The sequence below is a fragment of the Acanthisitta chloris genome, unplaced genomic scaffold, assembly GCF_000695815.1.
Source record: "Acanthisitta chloris isolate BGI_N310 unplaced genomic scaffold, ASM69581v1 scaffold7743, whole genome shotgun sequence".
Taxonomy (NCBI): Eukaryota; Metazoa; Chordata; class Aves; order Passeriformes; family Acanthisittidae; genus Acanthisitta; species Acanthisitta chloris.
Genome location: NW_008666534.1, coordinates 25,371 through 47,300, shown reverse-complemented (window position 1 = coordinate 47,300; position 21,930 = coordinate 25,371). Strand labels below are relative to the sequence as shown.

At 36.9% G+C, this 21,930-nt stretch overlaps 1 protein-coding gene across 1 annotated transcript in view; it reads left to right on the top strand.

The window, feature by feature from the left end:
* The window catches only part of DYNC2H1 (dynein, cytoplasmic 2, heavy chain 1), a gene marked incomplete at its 5' end in the record, with an annotated part of 150,712 nt that overhangs the window by 110,341 nt on the left and 18,441 nt on the right, over positions 1-21,930 (top strand). Inside the window, 3 exons of the mRNA XM_009072160.1 lie at positions 3,888-4,004; positions 12,589-12,798; positions 14,446-14,535. Coding sequence (XP_009070408.1) covers positions 3,888-4,004; positions 12,589-12,798; positions 14,446-14,535 — 417 coding nt within the window. The remainder of the gene's footprint in view (positions 1-3,887; positions 4,005-12,588; positions 12,799-14,445; positions 14,536-21,930) is intronic.

Below are 21,930 nucleotides of genomic sequence, written 5' to 3'. Positions count from 1 at the left end.
AGTGAGTTTCCATGAATGTTTGATGAAGATCATATTTGTTACAGTACCCTAGAACATTGAGAATTAAAAATTGATTTTTCTTTATTTAGTTCTTTTAGTGTGTTTAACTTTGCATAATGATATCTCAATGTTTTTCAACTACTTTGATAAAATATATAGAGCAGGAACAGATATAGGTGCACTAAAGAAAAATTGAAATAAAGGACAGAGAGTGTATTTCCTATTTAAATTATATCAACAAATTCTATAATTAGATATTAGAAACGGCTAACCCCATACACTAGATGTACAAAAATATTTTAATTACTTGATCTTGCAGTCACTGCTTCTCAAATTCATTTCAGCTGTATGGAGATAAGTGCTTATACCTCTAAAGGCACTTAAAAAAATGAATACCAGAGTTACTATTTTCAGTCCCCTGTATTCACAAAGCAATCATACAAACTTTTTTCAGCTTTATAGTACACACTATATGCAAGTTTATGTGAAGTACTGAATACTGAATTACCAGTTAAAGTATATTTGATATAAATGTTTTATTGCTTAGCAAATGATAGCAGGCACTATCCAAAAGCAAATTAAAAGAGCCAAAACTGTATCTAAAAGAATGATATCTGGGAGACACAACTGTGTGTTTATTATCTGTATTGCTTGTCAGAACATTTTCATGTGTGCAGAGCAAAAACGAGAATAACAGGAATGATAAAGATACTACAATCAGAACATTCATCAGAGAAAATAATTTTCTGCTAAATTAAACAAGAATCTTTTCTGATATACACAATAGCTGGTGCACACAAAGGATTATTAAAGTTTAAAATTAAGTTATGAGAATGAGAGGGTGAAATGGTATTTTACATAACAGAAGCTAGCAAGAGCAGTGGCTCATGTTTTCTTTTCCTCCTCTTAGCTACCAGAATACTTGCCAGAAGCCCTTTTAGGCCTTTGCATCCACTGATATTTTCAAATCCAGATGAGATTTGGCTTTCTTCACTCAACCTTAACACAACTGAGCAATGTCTTTATATTCCTGATGGATAGTCCATCCCTACTCCCATCTTCTGTGGGAGACATCATAGTGATCTACAGGTTCTTCATGAGGGGAAGTGGAAGGGGAAACACTGATCTGATCTCTCTGTTGAGCAGTGACGGAACCCAAGGGAATGGCATGAAGCTGTGTCAAGGGATATTTAGGTTGGATACTAGGAGAAGGTTCTTTACCCAGAGAGTGATTGGGCACTGGAACAGGCTCCCCGGGGAAGTGGTCACAGCACCAAGCCTGCCGGAGTTCGAGAAGCATTTGTACAGCACTCTCCGGCACATGGTGTGATCCTTGGGTTTGTCCTGTGCAGGGCCAGGGACTGGACTTTAATGATCCCTGTGAGTCCCTTCCAACTCCGGATATTCTGTGATTCTATGATTTGACAATACTAGCTTCCTATACATCCATGTCGATCTTTTACCATGATCGTTCTTTGACTTGCTTATCATGCCTGTTTCCTGTGCATCAGAAAGAACTGTTCTTGTACTTCAAGGAATTTTTCCTTGAAGATTAACCAATGCTCCTGGCCTCACTTTGCCCTCCGGAACAGTTGCTAACTGGGTCCTGCTGAGAAGTTCCCTGACTGTAGCAGGTTGACCCTGGCTGGATGCCAGGTACCCACCAAAGCTGCTCTATTACTCCCCTCCACAAATGGACAAAGGAGAGAGAATGTAATGGACGGTTCATAAGTTGAGATAAGGAGAGGGAGAAATCACTCACCAAATACCGTCATGGGCAAAACAGACAGCTCAGGGAAATTAAGTGTTTTTATTGCTAACAAGATCAGAACAGAATAATGAGAAATAAAAGAGACCTTAAAAACATGTTCCCCCACCCCTCCCTCCTTTCCAACTCTTCCTCCTCCCCACTGGCGTCACCGGGAGACAGGGAGTGGGGGCTACAGTGAGCTCATCACATGTTGTTTCTGCCCTTGCTCCAGTGTGGGGTCCCTCCCATGGAGGACAGCTCTCCACAAACTTCCCCAGTGTGAGTCCTTCTCACTGGCTACAGTTCAATTCTCTACAAGCTGCTGTAGCGTGGGTCACTTTTCACAGGGTGCAGTCCAATCCCTCAGGAACAGCCTGCTCCAGCAGGAGTCCTAACAGGAAAACTGATCCAGTATGGGTCTTCTCTGGAGACCTACAGGGGTCTGTGGGTCCCTGCCAGGAGCCTGCTCTATCATGGCCTTCCCATGGGTTCACAGCCTCCTTTGGGAATCCACCTGCTCCAGCGTGGGTCTTTTGCATGGGCTGGAGGTGGATCTCTGCACTCCATTAACCTCTGTGGGCTGCAGGGGGACAGCTACTTCACCATGGTCTTCACCACAGGCTGCAGGAGATCCTCAGCTCTGGCTCCTGGAGTACCTCCTCTCCCTGCTTCTCCACTGACCTCGGTGTCTGCATAGTGGCTCCTCTCACATATTTTCACTCCTCACTTCCCTTAAATATGTTATCACAGAGGCATCACTACTACCACTGATTGGCTCGGCCTTGGCATAATGGTAGGTCAGTCCTGAAGCCACTGGCATTGGCTTGGCTGCACATGGGGAAGCTTCTGGCAGGTTCTCACAGAAACCACCCCTGCAGCACATCCACTGCCAAAAACCTGGCCACGCAAATCCACTACATTGACTAAGCTAAAATCTTTTTTCCTGAGGTATAGATTTGTGATTCTACTACTGGCCTTGCTATGATCTCTCAGGATTTTAAACTCCACAGTCTCACAGGCTGCACTTGTTATAGAAGTAAAAACAGCGGTTTGGTGTATTATCATCTTGTAGTGCTTCATAGTCCCTATCAAAACCCATAAATAAGAAGCTGCTGTGGGCTTCAGTGAAAGAAAATGAAAACCAAAACACTTCATCATTGTGCATCTTCCAAGAATAGAAAATAAGTCAAAACCCAGCAGAAACAACTTGACTTTCTCCTTCATTCTGTGTAGCAATTAAATCATCCAGTCCTTCTGAATGATTAATGCATTTTTTTACTATCAGGTTTAATTCTTTAATGTCAAGTGAAAGAGGAGAGTATTAATAAGTTGTTCTCTAACATGTCTTGAAAAAAACACACTGTGAAAAATAGCTAAAATTTAGCTAAAATACCTAAAAATACCAGGGGGTCTGTGCAGTTAAGGGTCAGACTACAATATCACTGAAGAATTTTAATTTCAGTGTTCTTCCTTTACAAATGTATGCATGTATTTGGTCAGTTGATGAGTGGACTTACCAGGGTTGCTAACCATAGAAGTCAGCTGGACGTAATAAACTGGAAGCTCCCTTCTTTCTGGAAGTTTTGCAGTTATTCTTCTAATTGATTGCTTTCCTTCTTTAATAAGCATGCATTTAAATAGTTTGAGGTAGCATGAATATCTAAGTAAGAGATCCATGTGAGATTAGAATCAATTGACTGTAATTGTCTTCAGTTTGGATGCCTGATAGTTACTGTATGTATTTAGTAACATAATCTAGTTTTTGTTTCCCTTAAAGTTTTAATTACAGATTGGAGACTAGTTAAAGGCAGAGCTAGAGTTTTGTCTGTGGATTTTGTGGAAAAGAGGCTTTTTATACACCTCATTAGTTTTTAAATTACAGTTGAACAAAGACAGTTACTGTGCTAAGAAAAATATGGATTTTTTTGTTTGTAGCTTTAATATAAATGAGGCTCAGGCATGTTCTGTACTTGAATATGGGTATTGTTTGTGTTTTGATCAGATCACTATCAGTAACTATTCAGGAAAGTACAGTTCGTAGGTAAATTGGAACGTATTTTCTATTGTATCACATTTTTGTACTAAAAGAGGTTTGTTTATCCTTCTTCAAGATGACACTTGTATTCTTATCACTCAGGTCATTTCACAGCTCCGGATCCTGAGCAGGTCAGTAACTGCTGGCTGCAAATTTGACAGAGAAATCTGGTCTACTGAACTTTCTCCTGTTCTCAACCTGTGGAAGAAACTTAATCAGGTAGGAATTTGAAAAGATAATTTGAAAAGATAATTTTTTTTTTACCTAATTTGAAAAGATAATTTTTTTTTTCTGGTACCTACATTAAAAGTAAAGTCTAAAGATGTTCACTGACGACACCAAGCTGTGTGGGGCAGTTGACATGCTGGAGGGAAGGGATGTGCCATCCAGAGGGACCTTAACAGGCTTGAGAGGTGGGACAATGCAAACCTCATGGAGTTTAATGAAATGAAGTGCAGAGTCCTACATGTGGGCCATGGCAATCCCAGGCACACCTACAGGCTGAGTGGGGAAGTAATTGAAACCAGCAGTGGGGAGAGGGACTTGGGAGTGAGAGTGGATGAGAAGCTCACCATGAGCCGGCAGTGTGCGCCAGCAGCCCAGAAAGCCAATTGAATCCTGGGGTGCATCAAAAGGAGTGTGGGCAGCAAGTTAAAAGAGGCGATTCTGCCCCTCTACTCTGCTCTTGTGAGACTCTACCTGGAGTACTGCGTTCAGTTCTGGTGTCCTCAACATAAGAAGGACATGGAAGTGTTGGAGCAAGTCCAGAGGAGGCCACGAAGTTGATAAGAGGACTGGAGCACCTCCCCTATGAGGGCAGGCTGAGACTGTTCAGCCTGGAGAAGGGAAGACTGAGTGGAGACCTCATAGCAACTTTTCAATATCTGTAGGGAGCCAGAGAGGGACTCTTTGTTAGGAACTGCAATGATAAGACAAGGGGAAATGAGTTCAAATTGAAGGAGGGGAAGTTTAGGTTAGATATTCGAAAAATGTTTTTTACTTTAAGGGTGGTGAGACACTGGAATAGGTTGCCCAGGGACGTGGTGGCTGCCCCAACCCTGGCAGTGTTCAAAACCAGTCTGGATGAGGCCTTGAGCATCCTGATCTAGTGAGGAGGTGTCCCTGCCTATGACAGGGGATTGGGATGGTCTGGTCTGTAAGGTCCATTCCAACCCTTAAATTTTATGATTCTATGAATTACCTTGAATATTGAAACATAAGAATTGAAAAAGGAAACTGAATGCATTTGAGGTGGGAAGTACGATGCATATGCGATTAGCTATGAAGTCTTTATATGGTATAATAGGCTGTCACTTTGTGATATGGATGTGAGACCATACTCAAGACATGAGACCAGTATCTTGTATGTGTTTCCAAGAAAAGCACTAATGTATTTTAGATTTTAATTTAAACTCTTCATTTCTCTAATACTTACAAGGCAATGTTTAATGATTTTAAATATGTTTTTCCCTGTATAGTATTGAAATGTGGTATTAGGTTCATTAAAATCCCTTATACAATGCTTGCAGTGTCCAATATCACTTTTGTTTGTTGTTTTAGGTTGGTTCAGTTTGGTGGGTGTGTTTTTACACATGTTGTAAAGCTTGGTTTCCAAATATTTAATTCTTATTTTGGCCGTCCATTTAGCTGTAATGCGTGTAAATTCTCTTTGAAATGCAGATGCTGCACATACTTGGGAAAGATCCCTCTCACCTCATGCTAGGTGCCTACCTAGACATTTGGCCATTATTTTTAAGCCTCAGCGATCAAGTAATAGATCACAGACATTGTGATCTAAAACTATGTCTTGTACACAACACTGTAATGAGAAAAACCTTTCCCTTACTTGAATAACCACATACAAAGAAGTGACATGAGTTGCACATTAGAATTTGCTATTACATTTTGAAATATCTAATTAAATTCTCATTTAATACATGCATCATGTTTTTGTCAAAATAGTCTTTTGGTACTAAATATCTTCATGTTGAAATCTGTGACCTCTGAGCAGGGACTGCTGATAACCATGTCTGTGATGCTCTAAGAAAAAGCAATATATTTCAATGTGACACCTTCCATTATCTCTTATTGACTAGACTTAAACATACCTTTAGGCCTGCAAATCTGAGCAGGAGCTCAGATGCAACTGTTGCATATACAATCAGAAAATTAGAGATTTTGATTGTAGTGTTTGGAAGACTGATAAATGAGGCTAGTTTTAAACAGTAAAACAAATCTGCACTACATTAATACTCATTAGCAGCAACATTGCTAATGGCTAGTTCTAAAGAATGTTAATAATTAGCACTGCAGTTTCAAAGTACTTACTCTTTAAAACTTGGGTCATAAATTAGCTGTGAGTATGCAGTACCATGAGGCTGAAGCCACATAGTTGTTCTGGTGGCTATGGTCCTAGCCACCCACAGGAAGGTAGTCAATCCTGAGAGCTCTTTGACAAGGGAAGCTGGACCTGACACAGGTCTCTTCGTTCACCCCTACCATTGCCCTCAAATCCAAGATCTCGTTTCAAATGACTTTTTTAGCCCTTTACCTCAGTTCCTGACCTACAGTCTGGGTGATAGTTACATGGGGTTATTTTCAGGCTAGCAAGTACATTATGGTGTCACTTGGCTTTTCTCTTTGCTGTGTTGTTGCTTCTTGTCTAAAGTTAAAACAGACTTGCCAGTTCTCAGTGTTGCGCTTTAAAATGACCAGTGCATGACCATCAGCTTGTTGTTCATAGTTCTTGGCCCTTTCTTGTCAACCTGTGCCCATACTTTAGAGACTTTTGCTATTATCCTATGCTACAGCTTCACATCATAACAGGAGACACCTGGTACTGAATTCTACTTCTAATAGCAAGCTCTCCTAACAAGCTGATAACCAGTCTAGAAGGCCAGTGCTGGAGCCTTGCACTGTTAGTGTAAGAACTAGTTGGCTTGACATATCCCTAGCAAGATCAGTTTTTCATTTTTTACAGAACCATTCAGTACAAAAATTTTGTATATTGTTAACTATGTTCCTCTCCTGTGAAGGGCTGAGGAAATTTGGGTTGTTAGCCTGGAGAAGAGAAGGCTTTGGAGAGACTATTGCAGCCTTCAAGTAAGAGAGCTTTTTTGACTTTTTACAAGGGCATTCCAGGGAGAGTCTCACAAGAGTAGAGTAGAGGGGGAGAATCACCTCCCTCTACCTGCTGGCCACACTGCTTTTGATAGAGCTCGGGATGCAACTGCCTTTCTGGGCTTCAAGCGTGCATTGACAGCACGTGTCCAATTTTTCACCCACCACCATCCTCACATCCTTCTCAGCAGGGCTGCTCTTAATTCTTTCATCCCCCAGCCTGTATTGTAGCTGAGGATTGCCCTGACCCAGGTGCAGGACCTTGCATTTTGGCCTCATGAGATATAATAATAATAAAAATGCTAATAATGCTAATAACACTACCAAGGATATCATTACCATCTTATTTTATCTATCGGATACAGATAGTAGTAAAATAGAGGCAGATGGGATAGATAATTGGTTCAATTTAAAGTACTTATTCTTTAAAACTTGGGTCATAAATGACAATGCTTTCCATTTTATTTACAAGAAGCAAATAGTAGTTTTCTACCTGTCAAATGTATCCTAAGGGTTGTTGGAAATAATGTTTGAATATCTATTTCAGACTATCTATCGGATACAGATAGTAGTAAAATAGAGGCAGATGGGATAGATAATTGGTTCAATTTAAAGTACTTATTCTTTAAAACTTGGGTCATAAATGACAATGCTTTCCATTTTATTTACAAGAAGCAAATAGTAGTTTTCTACCTGTCAAATGTATCCTAAGGGTTGTTGGAAATAATGTTTGAATATCTATTTCAGACTACTCAGGAATTGGAAATAATGTTTGAATATCTATTTCGGACTACTGAAACTCAGGAAGTGTCCAGTATAGGTCTGTATTGAATCGAGCTAATCTATTTGTAAATTTAAAGCTCTTTTAAAAATCAGCTATGTTTTATTCCAGCAGCAAAAAACACACTCAGAAGCTTGTTTATGTGTGGACGAAGATTATGTTTTTAAACATTTTTATTTCAGTGCTGAGTATGTAAATAAAGGATAAATTCAAAAAGGAATATCTTACAAATGCTTGTAAATAGTTTTTGTACATCTGCGTGCTGATAGTTCTGAAACATAACAAAATTTTCCACTTGACAGAGGTATGTCCATAGAATTACACTGGAACTAATCGGTCATAATCTTTAAGTGTGGATGTATTTTTATCTGTACAATCTCAATGAAACTCCCAAGCCAACTAAACCTGATCCACACAGAAGCACCAGGAGGAAGTGGTAGGGAATAGTAGTCAGCAACTCCCTGTGGTCAGGAGAAAGATGCTCCCATTTTCTGATGTTGTCTGTTTTCTAGGGAATTTTCATAGAATCATAGAATCAACTAGGTCGATCAAGCTAGGGAGAGAATGTCTAAAAATTATATGAGGAAGTAGTTCACCAGGTTGGCAGGAAAAATTTTGTTTGTAGACATCATAATCAACAAAACAGAGCTGAAGGGGCACAATCTGAAGTGTGTCCATATGAACTAATCAGCCTGGGGAAAAGCCTCAGGATGAATCTTAGAATTTAGTGTATATGGGATGATGCGAAGGAGTAAAGAAGACAGAGCCATACTCTTCTCAGTGACGTCCCATGACAGTACAAGAGGCCATGGGCACACACTGAAATACAGGAAATGTCATTTAAACACAAGACAAAACTTTTTTTTGCTGTGAGGATGGTCAAATACTGGAACAGGTTTCCCAGAGAGGCTGTGGAGCCTCCATTCTTGGTGATAATGAAAACCTGACTGGATACAGGTCAGGGCAACCTGCTGTAGCTTTGAGCACTGGGCAGTCTTCAGAGGTTCCTTCTAACCTTAGCTGTTTTCTGGTACTGCAAATAGGAATCATTTTGCTCAGTTTTCAGAGCTGTCACAGTCTTTGTGGCCAAACAAGAAAAATGACAGATATGCATTGGAAATTTTAGCTATTTCATTTTAGACATTTGGAAATAGGAAATAATTCTTGATACAACAATAAGGTTTTACATGTTGTTACTTTTTCAGAAATATTTCTGGAAATTGGCAGGACTCATTTTTCTGCTCAGTGGAATGCATTTTGCAAAACTGTTAAATGTTACTATCAATTATTCATATATTCTGAAATTTTTAAGTTCAGGAGTTTATTATTCTTCATCTACCTATAACAATAGAATCCTGGAAGCTGCCTCTCCTTCATCCAATGTATATTGGGCCAGCCAGAATGCAGACTCTGCAATTTTTCATTGAATTTTAAATTAAATAAATACTTAAAATCTGCTTCAAATCAGTGCACTTCTGTGTTGAAATTACACAAGCAAACTCCTCTTTTTATTTAGCTGTTCTGAATTAATACAGAATGTCCTGACATTTTCATCTATATTAGCTTCATTTGAAAACATACATTTTAATTCTTGATATTTGAAAGCACCCTTGTAATGAATACTGTCCTAAAACTGCTTCTACAGTGTTTTTCAGCATGATTTAATAACAGCTTAACACTAATCAAATTAATTAAACTCTTATGAACCTGTGATTAAGTTAAAAAAACCCCACGCAAATACTGAGATGCTCAATATAAGTTTGCATGAAAGACTTGTTGCTCTATAAAATAGTCTTCACTAAATAAGTTGTGAAACAAATACCACACAAATTTTCAAGACCCTTCCTTGATGTGGAAGGGTGGCCCACTACAGACTGATGGCAAGGGCTGGGCCATCAGAGTAATTCAATGAATCTCTGTCCTGGTGTCCGTTCTCTTCCCGCACAGCCATCTGCCATGACAGAGTGTAGATTAGTACCTGTATAAGTACTTCATTGTCACATCTGACAACTATCATATATTGGGTGACGCCAGAGTTCCACTGGACAGTGATTTCCAGCTGGTCCAGTTATAAGCACAGGAGTATCACTCCAGAGTTCCACTGGACAGTGATTTCCAACTGATCCAGTTATAAGCACAGGAGTATCACACCGCAATGGGAATGCAGAAGTGTTTCATCATGTCTAAATGTCTCTCTCTGATGAGAAGAGAGAGTGCTATATATTACAGCAGTAAGGTGGTTGCATTTTCTGCCTTGTTTCAGAGAACCCTTTAGCAGTTCCCTGAAAGTTAGAAGACCCACCCATAACAAAAATTTGGCAACATCTGCTTCAAAATGGTTTGCTGAGTGTATTGTCATAAACTGTGATGTGTTCTGTGTCTTTTGTTGTGTTTGTAAAGCAAAGACTGTTTTCACGAAGTTGCATAATAGTGCAAGAAAATTGAAGAAGTAGTTTTGAAAATTAATGAGTTGTTGCTCTTTTATCTAAACTGTTATAGAATCACAGAATCATAGAATATCCTGAGTTGGAAGGGACCCATTAGGATCGTCAAAGTCCAACTCCTTGCCCTGCACAGGACAGCCCCAAGAATCACACCAAGTGCCTTGTACCTCATTAGGTAGCTCAGCTTTAAGAAAAGAACAATTTTTTTTTCCATGGAGGAAAAGCAGTGGGACAGAAATATAGGGTCATTCTTTCATATATTTTCAACAATGAGAAGTTTGTGTAATAAACAATGAGAGGCTAATATCTAAAAGGATAGGCAGAGAGGCTCAAAGGAAGAGGCAGAATAAGTGCATCAAAAGGACAATGGGGTTTTTAACACCCAACACCACCACCAAAATTGAGTTTTGAATCAAATGCAGAACTACTAGAAGTGTATGAGTTTATTTTCATTACATTTATGTCTAAGCAATTTTCAAAACATACTGGAGTTTGAAAAGGCTTGGGTTTAAGAAGGTAACAAAGTAAAGTCTGGAACAGCTTAGGTCAGACTATATTAAGTCTTATATTGTACTAAGATTGTAACACATACAGAACTGAAAGAGGGAAAATGATCAAAGTCTCAAAATACACCTAATTTAATATTGGTAGCATAATTTAGTATTTAATGTTAAAGATTATAATCTATCTTCAGTTTCTTATGATTAGGAAGAGCACTCAGTACTTCAGCAGTTCTTCATCTTAATTCCCAAGCAGGTCATGAGGATATTCTAAAAGCTGATGTGAGTTATATACATAATGGATTTTAAGGGAATGTAATAGGACATTAAATGTATAAGCTGATATTGGTATTCATGTTTAATTTTCCCATAAAAATGACAGATGGGTTGTTTTAACAAATTCTCAGGGGAAAGCATTAGAAAGAGTGATGAATATGCAATTCATAGGAGACTGTTATGTAAAGGACAGTATTGAGGAACTTTGGGGCCTTGTCTCAGTAAATACTGTGTGAATAAAGAGTGTATGTGAAAGATTGAGCAGAGTCTGCACGATGTAATGTCTTTGTTCTTTATTTGTGCAGTTAAATACCTCAATAAGAATTTATCAGCTAGCTTGTATGAGTTTTACATTATAATTTACATGTACTCAGCAAACTATAGTCTCAGAAAAACTGGAGTGAGACTGATACTGTGATTTTAGAATGCGTGCAAAGAAAAAGTACAAAACATAGCAATTCTAAGTACTGTATGCTTCTTATACTTTGAACAGTATGTAACTTTGCTGTATACCTTTTTAACAATATGAGAAGGAAGACTTTATCCTTCTTTTTTCTGTCAGTCATAAACTAAAATACTGCTCTTTCACTTAGATTTTCTTATATTTTACCTTGCTAGTTGAATGCAGTAAGAGCTTGAAATTAAAAATGTGGAAGTTCTGACAAGCATGCAGTGCCTGGGAAAGATTGTAGAGGTAGATATCTTGTGTATTCTGAAAAGCAAGATACCATATGACAATTCAGAAGTTTACTTATTCTGAAAAATTGTCAGAACTTCTTGTTATTTTAAGAAGATATAGTTCAGAGAAAATGAAATCTGATTTTACCTTTAATAAATTACTAGAAATTGAAATAGCAAAACATTTCTTCTTCAGAGGGCATTCTGTTTGCATTTGTGCCTTGTAGAATTGTCCAATAAAATTTTTAATTCCATAACTGGAATTCAGTACAGCATCTTGTCACGTGTCAGGCTGGCAGTTCCTGAACACATTCTAAAATGTATTTCTGTAATAAGCTGCATATGAATTAAGATTTGCAAAATCATACCATCTCTTGAAATTATTGAATAAATTTAGATTTTCAGGGGCTCTAATGGAAGGGAAGTAAGTAGCAAAAATGGAAATGTGAGAGCAGTGGTACTTCCCAGAATCTGAGTTACTCAAAATTTGCACATAATACTATATTTATTTTATACTTATTATTTATTTCTATTTAATTTGCTTCCCTCTTGATCTAGTCTTACCAAAGCAAGAGCTGTGTCTGGCCACATAGTTTATAGTACCCAACACAACCTCTTACCAAAGCAAGAGCTGTGTCTGGCAACATAGTTTACAGTACCCAACACAACGTTTTTATGCTGAGTACACCACTGCTTTTTATATTGGCACATTAACACAAAGACGAAAAGCAGCGATTCAGCTAAGTGAAGATTTTTCAGAAATTTCTGTACTTTTGAAGTAATTTGGTAGACAGTTATTTCAGAAGAGTGATGCCTTTGTTGAACATCTCGTGGAAAATACTGAAAGTGTCACTATAGTTTTAGTCCAGCGTCAGAAAAAGGATGATATCTGTATTACTTCAAAGGTAACAAGGTCATATGAAGTATTACAAATGAATCAAATATTATATTGTATAATATAATTTCCCCAAGTTTATTACTGGACATCACATGTTCTTTTTTAGAATTCTAACCTGATTCATCAGAAGGTGTCTCCTCCTGTGGAGCAGCAAGGATCTCCAATCTTATCCTTCATTACTCTGGAACAGTTCAATGCCATTCGCCTTGTGCAAAGTGTTCATCAGTCACTTGCTTCTTTAAGTAAAGTTATCAGAGGTACCTCATTACTGAGCTCTGAAGTACAAAGACTAGCAAGTGCTCTGTTAAATCAGAAGGTAAGTCATTTTGTAATGAACATATATTACAATAAGCAATGAGAAAAACCAAGGAAACAGCAAATTCTGATACACATTTTCATGTCACCATTTGCTCTAAGTTTATTGATAAAGACTCTAAAATGTTATTCTTTCATTGATAGTAATTCTAAAATAGAATAAGATTTTTCTGGAAATTTTTTCTCAAAAAATGTTGCTTCATGTACTTGCAGAACTATATGCTTTTATCAAGTTTTCTCTCAAAGACAAGTCCAATAAGGTTAGAAGTTGTGGAATGCTATTTCCATTTCAAATACCAAGTCATGCTAGGTAAATCAAATATAATAGCCAGTAGAACATGTAAATCTTTCCCTTTTTATAGTTTTTAAATTTTCTTAAAATTTAAGTTGTAATCACAATTTGCTTGCTGCATTTGTTCAGTATGGAGTACTGCCATTCCACACCAGACAAACTGTGCCTACCGTGTCAGCCTATCATTTCACTGTGCATTCTTGATTTACGAGAAAAGCAATCAAAATTTGTACATGTACTATCTCCCTGGTTTTTGGCATCAAACTGGGCATGTTTGTAAACTAGTGCAATCAGTGACTGCGTATTTACATGCTCTATCATTAGTGGCTAGATAATGGAATTACAAAGGTAGTCAAACATTGATGTGACACGAAATTCTGGATTTGTTTCACCTGCACCAATTGATAAATTCTGTCAGTGTTAATGTATGGATATTGAAATTGCTTCTGCAGTGAACCATAATTCCTATTAACATCTTGTTTGTCTTTAGGTGAAGAACAAGTACTGTTAAAAAGATTGTTATGCATTTATTGATCTATCAAACTTGTAATCAAAACAAAAATTAAATTTATTGTCTTTTTAGATTCACAAGACAGCATTTGTTATTAAAATTAGTGTTACAATTTGAATGAATTAATGTTTTCATGTTAGCAGTCTCATTGCCTTTTTTAACAGCTCTTTACTGTGTGGTAGAAATTGGTACTGAGTACAAGTCAGTGAATGCAAATGATGACATGTAATGGCCATTCTTTAGTACTTACAGTTATATTTCTTGTTACTGAGCACGAGGACATGGCTTGCTTCTGTGCTTAAGCTGCACACTTATATTGGAAGGAAGTGGCAGGAGCTGTGAAGCTGATCACGGTCACAAAAATGTACTGAAAAATTCTGTGCATTTTTACCTCTCGCAAACATCAGTTCATGCTTCCTGATATATTGACCAAAGTGTTTCTGTCATTTTGTCTGCTTCCTTACCCACTTGCCTTGAAAAGGATCACTTCATTGGAGTGTGACCATATAGCAATCCTTTCAGCAGCCTTCCAGAAAGGCTAATGCTACATTCTTGGCATGGCAGCTAAACCTCACTATATTTATCATCCTAAAGTGATTTGTTTCATGTGTTTTCTGTCTAGTTTAGTGTTGTCATGTGTTATGTAACAAAGGGCTATTTTAAAAAACTTATATTTTAAAGGCACCGAGATGGTAGTTCTTTTAAGGCTATAGCACCTGAAGAAACTGCTAGAATACTAATAGAAATATGAAATTCAATAAATGTGTGACCTCTGCTTTTTTGTGTGTAAAATTAGTGTGTTAGCCCCATACTAGTCACCATGACAAAAAATGTTTTTCTTTCAGTGTCCCATCACATGGCAAAACAAGTGGGAAGGTCCAGAAGATCCTTTACAATATCTCAGAAGTCTTGTAGCTCGAGCACTTGCTATACAGGTAATTTTAGAGTAATTTACCTCAGTATGCACGTAAATTGCACAATAGACCTTTACAAACACAAATCCCAAAGAGTTTTAGATGTGTGAAAAGGCACGTAAAACTTTTAAGACAGATGACTAATGTGATAAGGTTGTTAGTTACTTCATAATAGATTTACACCTGAGATTTTAGTCATTAGTCTTTATGATGAACTGTGGAAGAAGACAATTTATTTACCCAGGAGAAATTTTACATCTAAGTCAAGACACACTTTTTAATTTGGCAGAGAGATGGCTATCAAGACATAAAGTGAAGCATTTCTAATAGAGGTAATGTAAATATTCATAGACAACTAGTCTTTGAAGCAAATAATGAAAATATCTGCATTCTCCAGTTTTACAAGGGACTATAATAGAAGGTACAGAGTCTGACAGCAGCTCTGTCAATCTACAGTCTGACAGAGAAGAGAATAATTTTTGGTTAAGATAAATCTATATGTTGATCATAATTAATTGACAGAAGAGGTGTATTTAGATAAGCAGACAAACAGAAGAGTCATTTATCTAAATCTGAATTAATTAGTATTTAAGGAAACAGATTTCATCATGTTGGATACATAGAAAGAAGACTGTGACAACCTTCCAGAGAGGAAGATTCCTTTAGGAAGGACAGATCTTTATTACCTCCAGGCAATAAATAGAAAGCTGCTGGGTTTGACCTTGATTAACACAGTCTTGTCCCATGGGATATGAAGATTTCTTTCAAAATTAGTGGTGGCTGTCAGATTCAGGAGGAAGATTAGAGGGGCATGTGATTTCTAGTCATTACCTTTTCTAAAGAAACTATCAAATAGATGTTTCCAAAGTATTAATAAGATTCTTGTTGTGCAAACAATTTCTTTTGCCTAGCGCTTTCTTTATCCTTTCCTTCAAAAAAGGCTTAAAGTATAAACAAGAAGTGTACTTTTTAAGCAACAAGTGATAATGCATGTTCAGATGTTATTTGGTCATATAACTAGAGTCTTTTCACTGACTATTATAGTCTTCGTTATTAAAAAAGCATCCTTTTTGGCTAGTCAGTGTGTTCATAAGCTTCAAGAGTACCTTCCAGTTTGTGACTTCTACCTTCATTTGGTTGTGACCAAACTGCATGCAGTGTTCCTTACTTCTATGATGTTTTTTTTTACTACAAGTCTGAGATTAGAGTTCAAGCTTATGTGTGCAGTGCATCTCCCATAGAAAGTGGAGACAATGTGACAGAGTCTAACAGGATGAAATTAGTGTTAATAGTAATACGTGATTTTCAACCATGCATATTCAAAAAGTTTTAATTTCCATGTATTACTCCAGTCAACTATTGACAGATGTGCTGCATTATATTACCATGATAGTAATCTTCCTTTCTCATTTTTCAAACTGCTGACAAAATGGTACATTTGGATTACTCATTTTAATGAAAGTTTTTATAAAGAAATCATTTACAGTTTCAAACAGTTGTTTATTGTAAAAGAGGGAAAGATTAAGACAGAGCTTTACAGTAGATATTTACTTCTATCCATAAGCAATAAATTAAGTTAAATTTTTCATTACTGACAACAATCACTGGTTCTTTAATTTTTTTAATGTCAAATATGTAATATAGTTGGGTTTATAGAAGTTCTTAATACATTCTTAGTCTGTTTTGCCTCTCAAGCTTCTAGTCAAATCACATCTGAAATACGATTTCTATTTGTTGTTTGTATAGTGCTAGAAAAATATTGATTATTTCTAATTACACATTTCAGTTCGATCATCTTTTTCCTTAAATGTGATTCCAATTCATGGTTGTGTGTATTACAGCAAGATTTTGATTAATCCTGATTTTTTTTAATTAGCTTTTCTTTTTTGGGACTTCTCATTATTAATTTTATAAATGTAGTTTATCATTACTTAATTCTGGGTTTAGTATTCAGAAATTCAATAATGGCTTAAATAAAGATATTCTCATAACTCTGAAATTTATCTTCAGATTTATATTTCAATAAATGCCATATTTTGGATTGGTTTAATTTTATGTGATCAATGTTTTTTTGATAGTTACTCGTGGTTTTTTGATAGTTACTCGTATCTCCCTCTGTTTCATTGACTGTAAGATATTGACTTACACTTGCACTGTTTGAGACAAGTTTGTTATAGGTATTATGTAAGAGGAAAATAGGAGACACTGAAACATCAAAGTTATACTGAAGGATTACATCTACTAGGGATGCAGTAAGTCTCTACTTAGGTTAATTGGTAAAAGCTGCCTTGTAAAGAGGTTTGCTGCCAGTGCAGAAAATAATCAAAGCAACTGCTTTGTTGCAAACATTTAATGGGAATCGGGAGAAAGACAAAATATAGGCCAAATGGTAAAATATTTATAACAGAATTTATAAAAGTGTAAAGATGTTCTGAGAGCATTACACAACAGCAGAGAGAAAAACAACAGGTGTTGTATTTCTCAGGTCTGAATCCTCTCAGTAAAAATCAAAATGAAACAAAATGACTGCTTAAAGTGTGAACAAATCTATATGCAAAATGAAGTACAGACGTATATTGCGGTGTATTATGTTGTAGTGATAAAGGTGATGAGAACAGGTGATTTCTTCCCAGGTGAAAGTTCTGATATTTGGATGTTAGTTTTTGTTTTAAATTGAAACAAAATTGTGTTCTGATTCTTGTGAGATGGACTTCTGAATACTTTGAATTAGTAATGCTGACACTGAACTTCGTAGTATTGTGCTTCAGCTTGTCTGTCTACAGTGATTTATCTGTTGGAAATGTTAAGATAGGAAATGTATGAAACATCAAAGATCATTGTGTTGGTTCCAATTCTTGTTCCTCTTATTGCCAGTTTCCTCATAATGGTGCCTTAAATGTGCTCTGTGGTTTCCCTCTCTCATGGTTCATGATTATAGCTCAGCAATAATACACATCACCGTTTAATGGTATTAAGTGCATCCCAGTTTGTAGATGTGCCTTCTCATTGCTATGGATACCAGCAGGAAAGAAAGAGAGATAAGAGACCCTGAACTACAGCTATTAAGAGGCAAAACAGCAGCACAGGCAACTGTCAGCTGAATATCAACCTGGAAAATATGTCTCAGGTCAACAAATTGGAATTTTTTTCCCCAGATGAACTAAATACAGAGCTTAATTTTACCTTTAAAAAAAAAAAAAAACCACCAAACCCCTCTTATTTCAAAAGAACCTTCTATTTTAAACTAAAACATTTGTTTCCTTCTTCTGGTCTGAGCTCGTTTTATGTCATCTGCAAAAACAGTTCTTCCTTTGGATGACTGTTTGATCAGAGAGCTGCTAAAAGGCTTATAGCATACATTGAAAATGAAGACTGTTTGACCTTAGAATCATAAACACTTTCAGAGTTCTAATCAAGGAAATGTTTGTGAATACTGAAAGGTTTTAATTGCATAATTTATGAAAGGTTTTGTTGAAAATGTGCATTTATCTATAATGTATTTCATACTTTCTCAAGAGACTTGTATTTATCTCTCTGGGATGCTGTTCTCTTGTTCCCTCGCATCCTAAGTGCAATCTTGGGTAATAATATTTAATTTCAATACCAGTTTGATCTCCTAGTGTAACAGTTTTGCTATTTTACTGCTCTGTTATTATTTGAGGAAGAATGACTTTGTTTCTGCTTTGGAACCCTTACTATTCCTCTCTTTCAACAATTAGGTCCCCAGAAAGGTAGATTGGACACACAAGGTGTATGAGGTTTGAACTCTTGGGAATTACCTGCTGAAAATATTAGAAAATCTGGGAATAGGAGACACAGGATTCTTTCTTCACACCCCAGGCATCTAGGCAAAGATATTAAATTTTCATTCACTGGTAACAGGCAGAAAATCTGCTCTTAGAAAACCAAAGGAGTCAAGTCCTCTCAATTTTCCCTGAGTTAAAGAGCTCCCATAATAAATCTCATACAAACCCAGAATTGTCATGCTCAGTCCCAATATTCATCTGCTTGGGCACTCCATAATAAAGCCTATACCCCTTTTAAGTAGTCCAGCTTGGTTTGCACAGCATTTCAGAATTTTTTTCTAATACATTGCATTAGCAGATTTTGCAGCAAGGACAATGGTTTGTCATTTATGATTTTAGGAGTAGCTGATTCTCCACTTTGTCATCATTCCTCTCATGACTCTCGCTCTATTTGAACAGCTGTAACCTAGGTATCCATACAATGTAGAATACTCCAGATCTAGTATTGTAATATTAAAGCATGGAAATTCATAAAAGTAACATTTTAAATCCATCCATTCCATTATTTTAATTCAAATTTCCACCTTATTCTGAAGAATTAGCATTTTTCTGTTGCAGTTCTTGGCTTCTCCTCTTCAGCTGTCATGAATATCAAAACAAAAATGCAACTGCAGCCAAACACTGTCTGCTGAGGAACTGATTCTTAATTGGTTCCCTCAGCTCTCATCATGTTGCATCATTTCATTTTGTTCAGGAGTTTGTTCAGATTTTGTTCAGTTTTGTTCAGCTTGGATGTCTTTCATGACCTTTTATCTAAGTAGTAACTTCTTGGTAAAATTGGAAATTTGAAAGTACAACTATAAAAATAAGTTTTCTTTGTCTCTCATGTAATGGGCAAATTTGAAGTTCTTACAGAACCAGCTGTTGTGTCCCTTTTTAATCACTGTTAGATTGTAGTGGTGAAGTAATGGCTGATATAGAGTAGTAGTGCTTTGTAAAAATACACCTTCCAAACAGGGGGACACACAGAATGTAAAAAACGTTTCGGGCTTGGATGGGTCAGAGGAATTGCCCATTGAAATAAGATGTAATTTCCAAAGAAGCTGAAGAAGAAGCTGAAGCAATTTTTATGCTCAGAGAGTTCATGTACTCATGTGACTTACAGAAAGCTCTGTTTGCGTATGGGTACCTGAGCTGGAAGGATTCCTGACATTTTCATTTTATACACCAATTCAAGACTTCACTTTTCAGAGGTACTGAATCATAGAATATCCTGAGTTGGAAGGGACCGACAAGGATTGTCAAAATCCAACTCCTGGCCCTGCACAGGACCACCCAAAGAATCACACCATGTGCTGGAGGGCCTTGTCCAAATGCTTTTGAACTCTGCAAGTTTGGTACTGTGACCACTTCCTTGGGGAGATATTCTAGTGCCCAATCACCCTCTGGGTGAAGAACCTTTTCCTAATAACCAACCTAAGCCTCCCTTGACACAGCTTCATTCCATTCCCTTGGGTTCTGTCACTGGTCACCAGAGAGTAGAGATCCATGCCTGACCCTCTGCTTCCCGTTGTGAGTAAGCATTAGGCTCTATGAGGTCTCCTCTCAGTCTCCACTAGGCTGAACAAGCCAAGTGACCTCAACCACTCCCCATATGGCTTCCCCTCTAGGCTCTTCACAATCTTCTTAGCCCTCCTTTGGATGCTCTCTAATAACTTTCTCATGGAGCACAAAACTGAAAATCAGTATTTCTTGCAGTGAAATTATTCTTTTCCTGCAAAATGCTGTGAGTTTTAGCACTAAATCTGCAAACTGTGCTATTCTGAATGGAAATAATTTTGGTTGTCAATAAACAAGGATTATATCAAGTTTTGGGAAAACAATATGCTTTATGCATGGAAAATCCAGTTTTTAAAAAGCAGCATTGGAAAAGTAAAAATATCTTTACCTGCATTTCATTTGGTTGCATTGTGAGTTGTAGAAGCTTAATCCCAATTTAGGTTAGTTGCTCTGTTAAATTGGGGCATTCACAAGTTATGGACTTTTCTGTAAACATCTGTCTTAAGTGTTTCAAAAAGTAATCTATTTCAACAGAATTCAACTCCTGTTGATTAAACTCTTGGAATTCTAAGCATGTTTTGTGCTAATGGCAGTTGTGTTTAAATTAATGGATACTACCTTATAAGTAGAAATTTGAGCAGCATCCTTGGTCATACCACTAACCAGTTGTTCAGCTTTCTGACTATAAAATGTTGATTGCAGAAGATAATCACAGAATCATTAAGGTTGGAAAGGACCTCTGAGATCATAGAGTCCAACCTATAACACCACCATGTCAACTAGACCATGGCACTAAGTGTGATGTCCTTAAACACCTTCAGGGACAGTGACTCCACCACCTCCCTGGGCAGCCTGTTTCAATGTCTAATCACTCTTTCTGTAAAGAAATTCTTTTTAATGTCCAACTTACACTTCTGATGCAGCTTAAGGCTATGTCCTCTCATCCAGTCACTTGTTAACATGGGAGAAGAGGCTGTTATTTTTACTGATAAAAAGATTTTTCTAAGTGTTGCATTAAAAAGAAGAAAGCCCCAGGTCATTGTCTCTACAGAAATTGTTTCTCAGAGAAATTACCTTATTTTAAAGAAAATTATATTTTTTTCCTAACCTAAGTTTATATTTAAAGCACTAGATTTAGTATTCTGCATTTCTTCTATGGATGCAAGAGAGTGTTTATACACTTAGTGAGTTACAAAAAGCTGTACTCTATATTACATAAGATTTAAAGCTGTAGTAGATATGCTTTATTTAAACTAATAAAATAATCATCATTCATTGTTTTTTCTCTTTAAGCTACAAGATGCATTTTCATAATTCAGGAAGAAATCTGAAAAGATGCAGTAATAAAATTAATAAATTGTATGTATTTAATTTGTCAAAATTAAAAATGTAGATCACTTGGTTTCTAATAACTTGTTTTTCACTGTATCTCTTTCCTTTATCATGGACAAAGCTGTCTGCAAAAGAGAAAGCAGAGTAAAATGGATAGTCTTGTCTGACAAAAGCTCAAGCAAAAAAAGGTTCATTTTAGTACAAGTGGTAGAAAAGGATATTATTATCATTTGAATCTGAAAATGAGTCCTTTTATGCTGTCAAAGACTTTGGTAATTTTAAATTCCAGCTATCAATAGATGAGAAGGCTGCAGCACATGCTAATGCACCAATTTGCAGTTACGTTCCATCAATCTGCTTTGCTTTTTCTAGACAACTTGGAATTATATAAAGGTTTGGGTTGGAAGGGACCTTAACGATCATCCAGTTGCAATCGCCCTGCCATGGGTAGAGAGACCTTCCACTCTAGACTAGGTTGCTCCAAGCCCCATCCAGCCTGGCCTTGAACACTTCTAGGAATGGAGCATCCACAACTTCTATGAGCAGTCTGTTCCAGTACCTCACCAACCTCACAGTAAAGAATTTCTTCGTAATACCTAATCTAAACCTACTCTGAGTTTGAATCCATTCCTCCTTGTCCTGTTTCTACATGCCCTAGTAAAATGTTTCCCTGCACCTTTCTTGTAGGTTCCCTTCAGGTACTGGAATGCCACAGATCACACCAAATCCATCTCTTCTCCAGGCTGAACAGTCCCAATTCTCTTAGAGTTTCCTCATA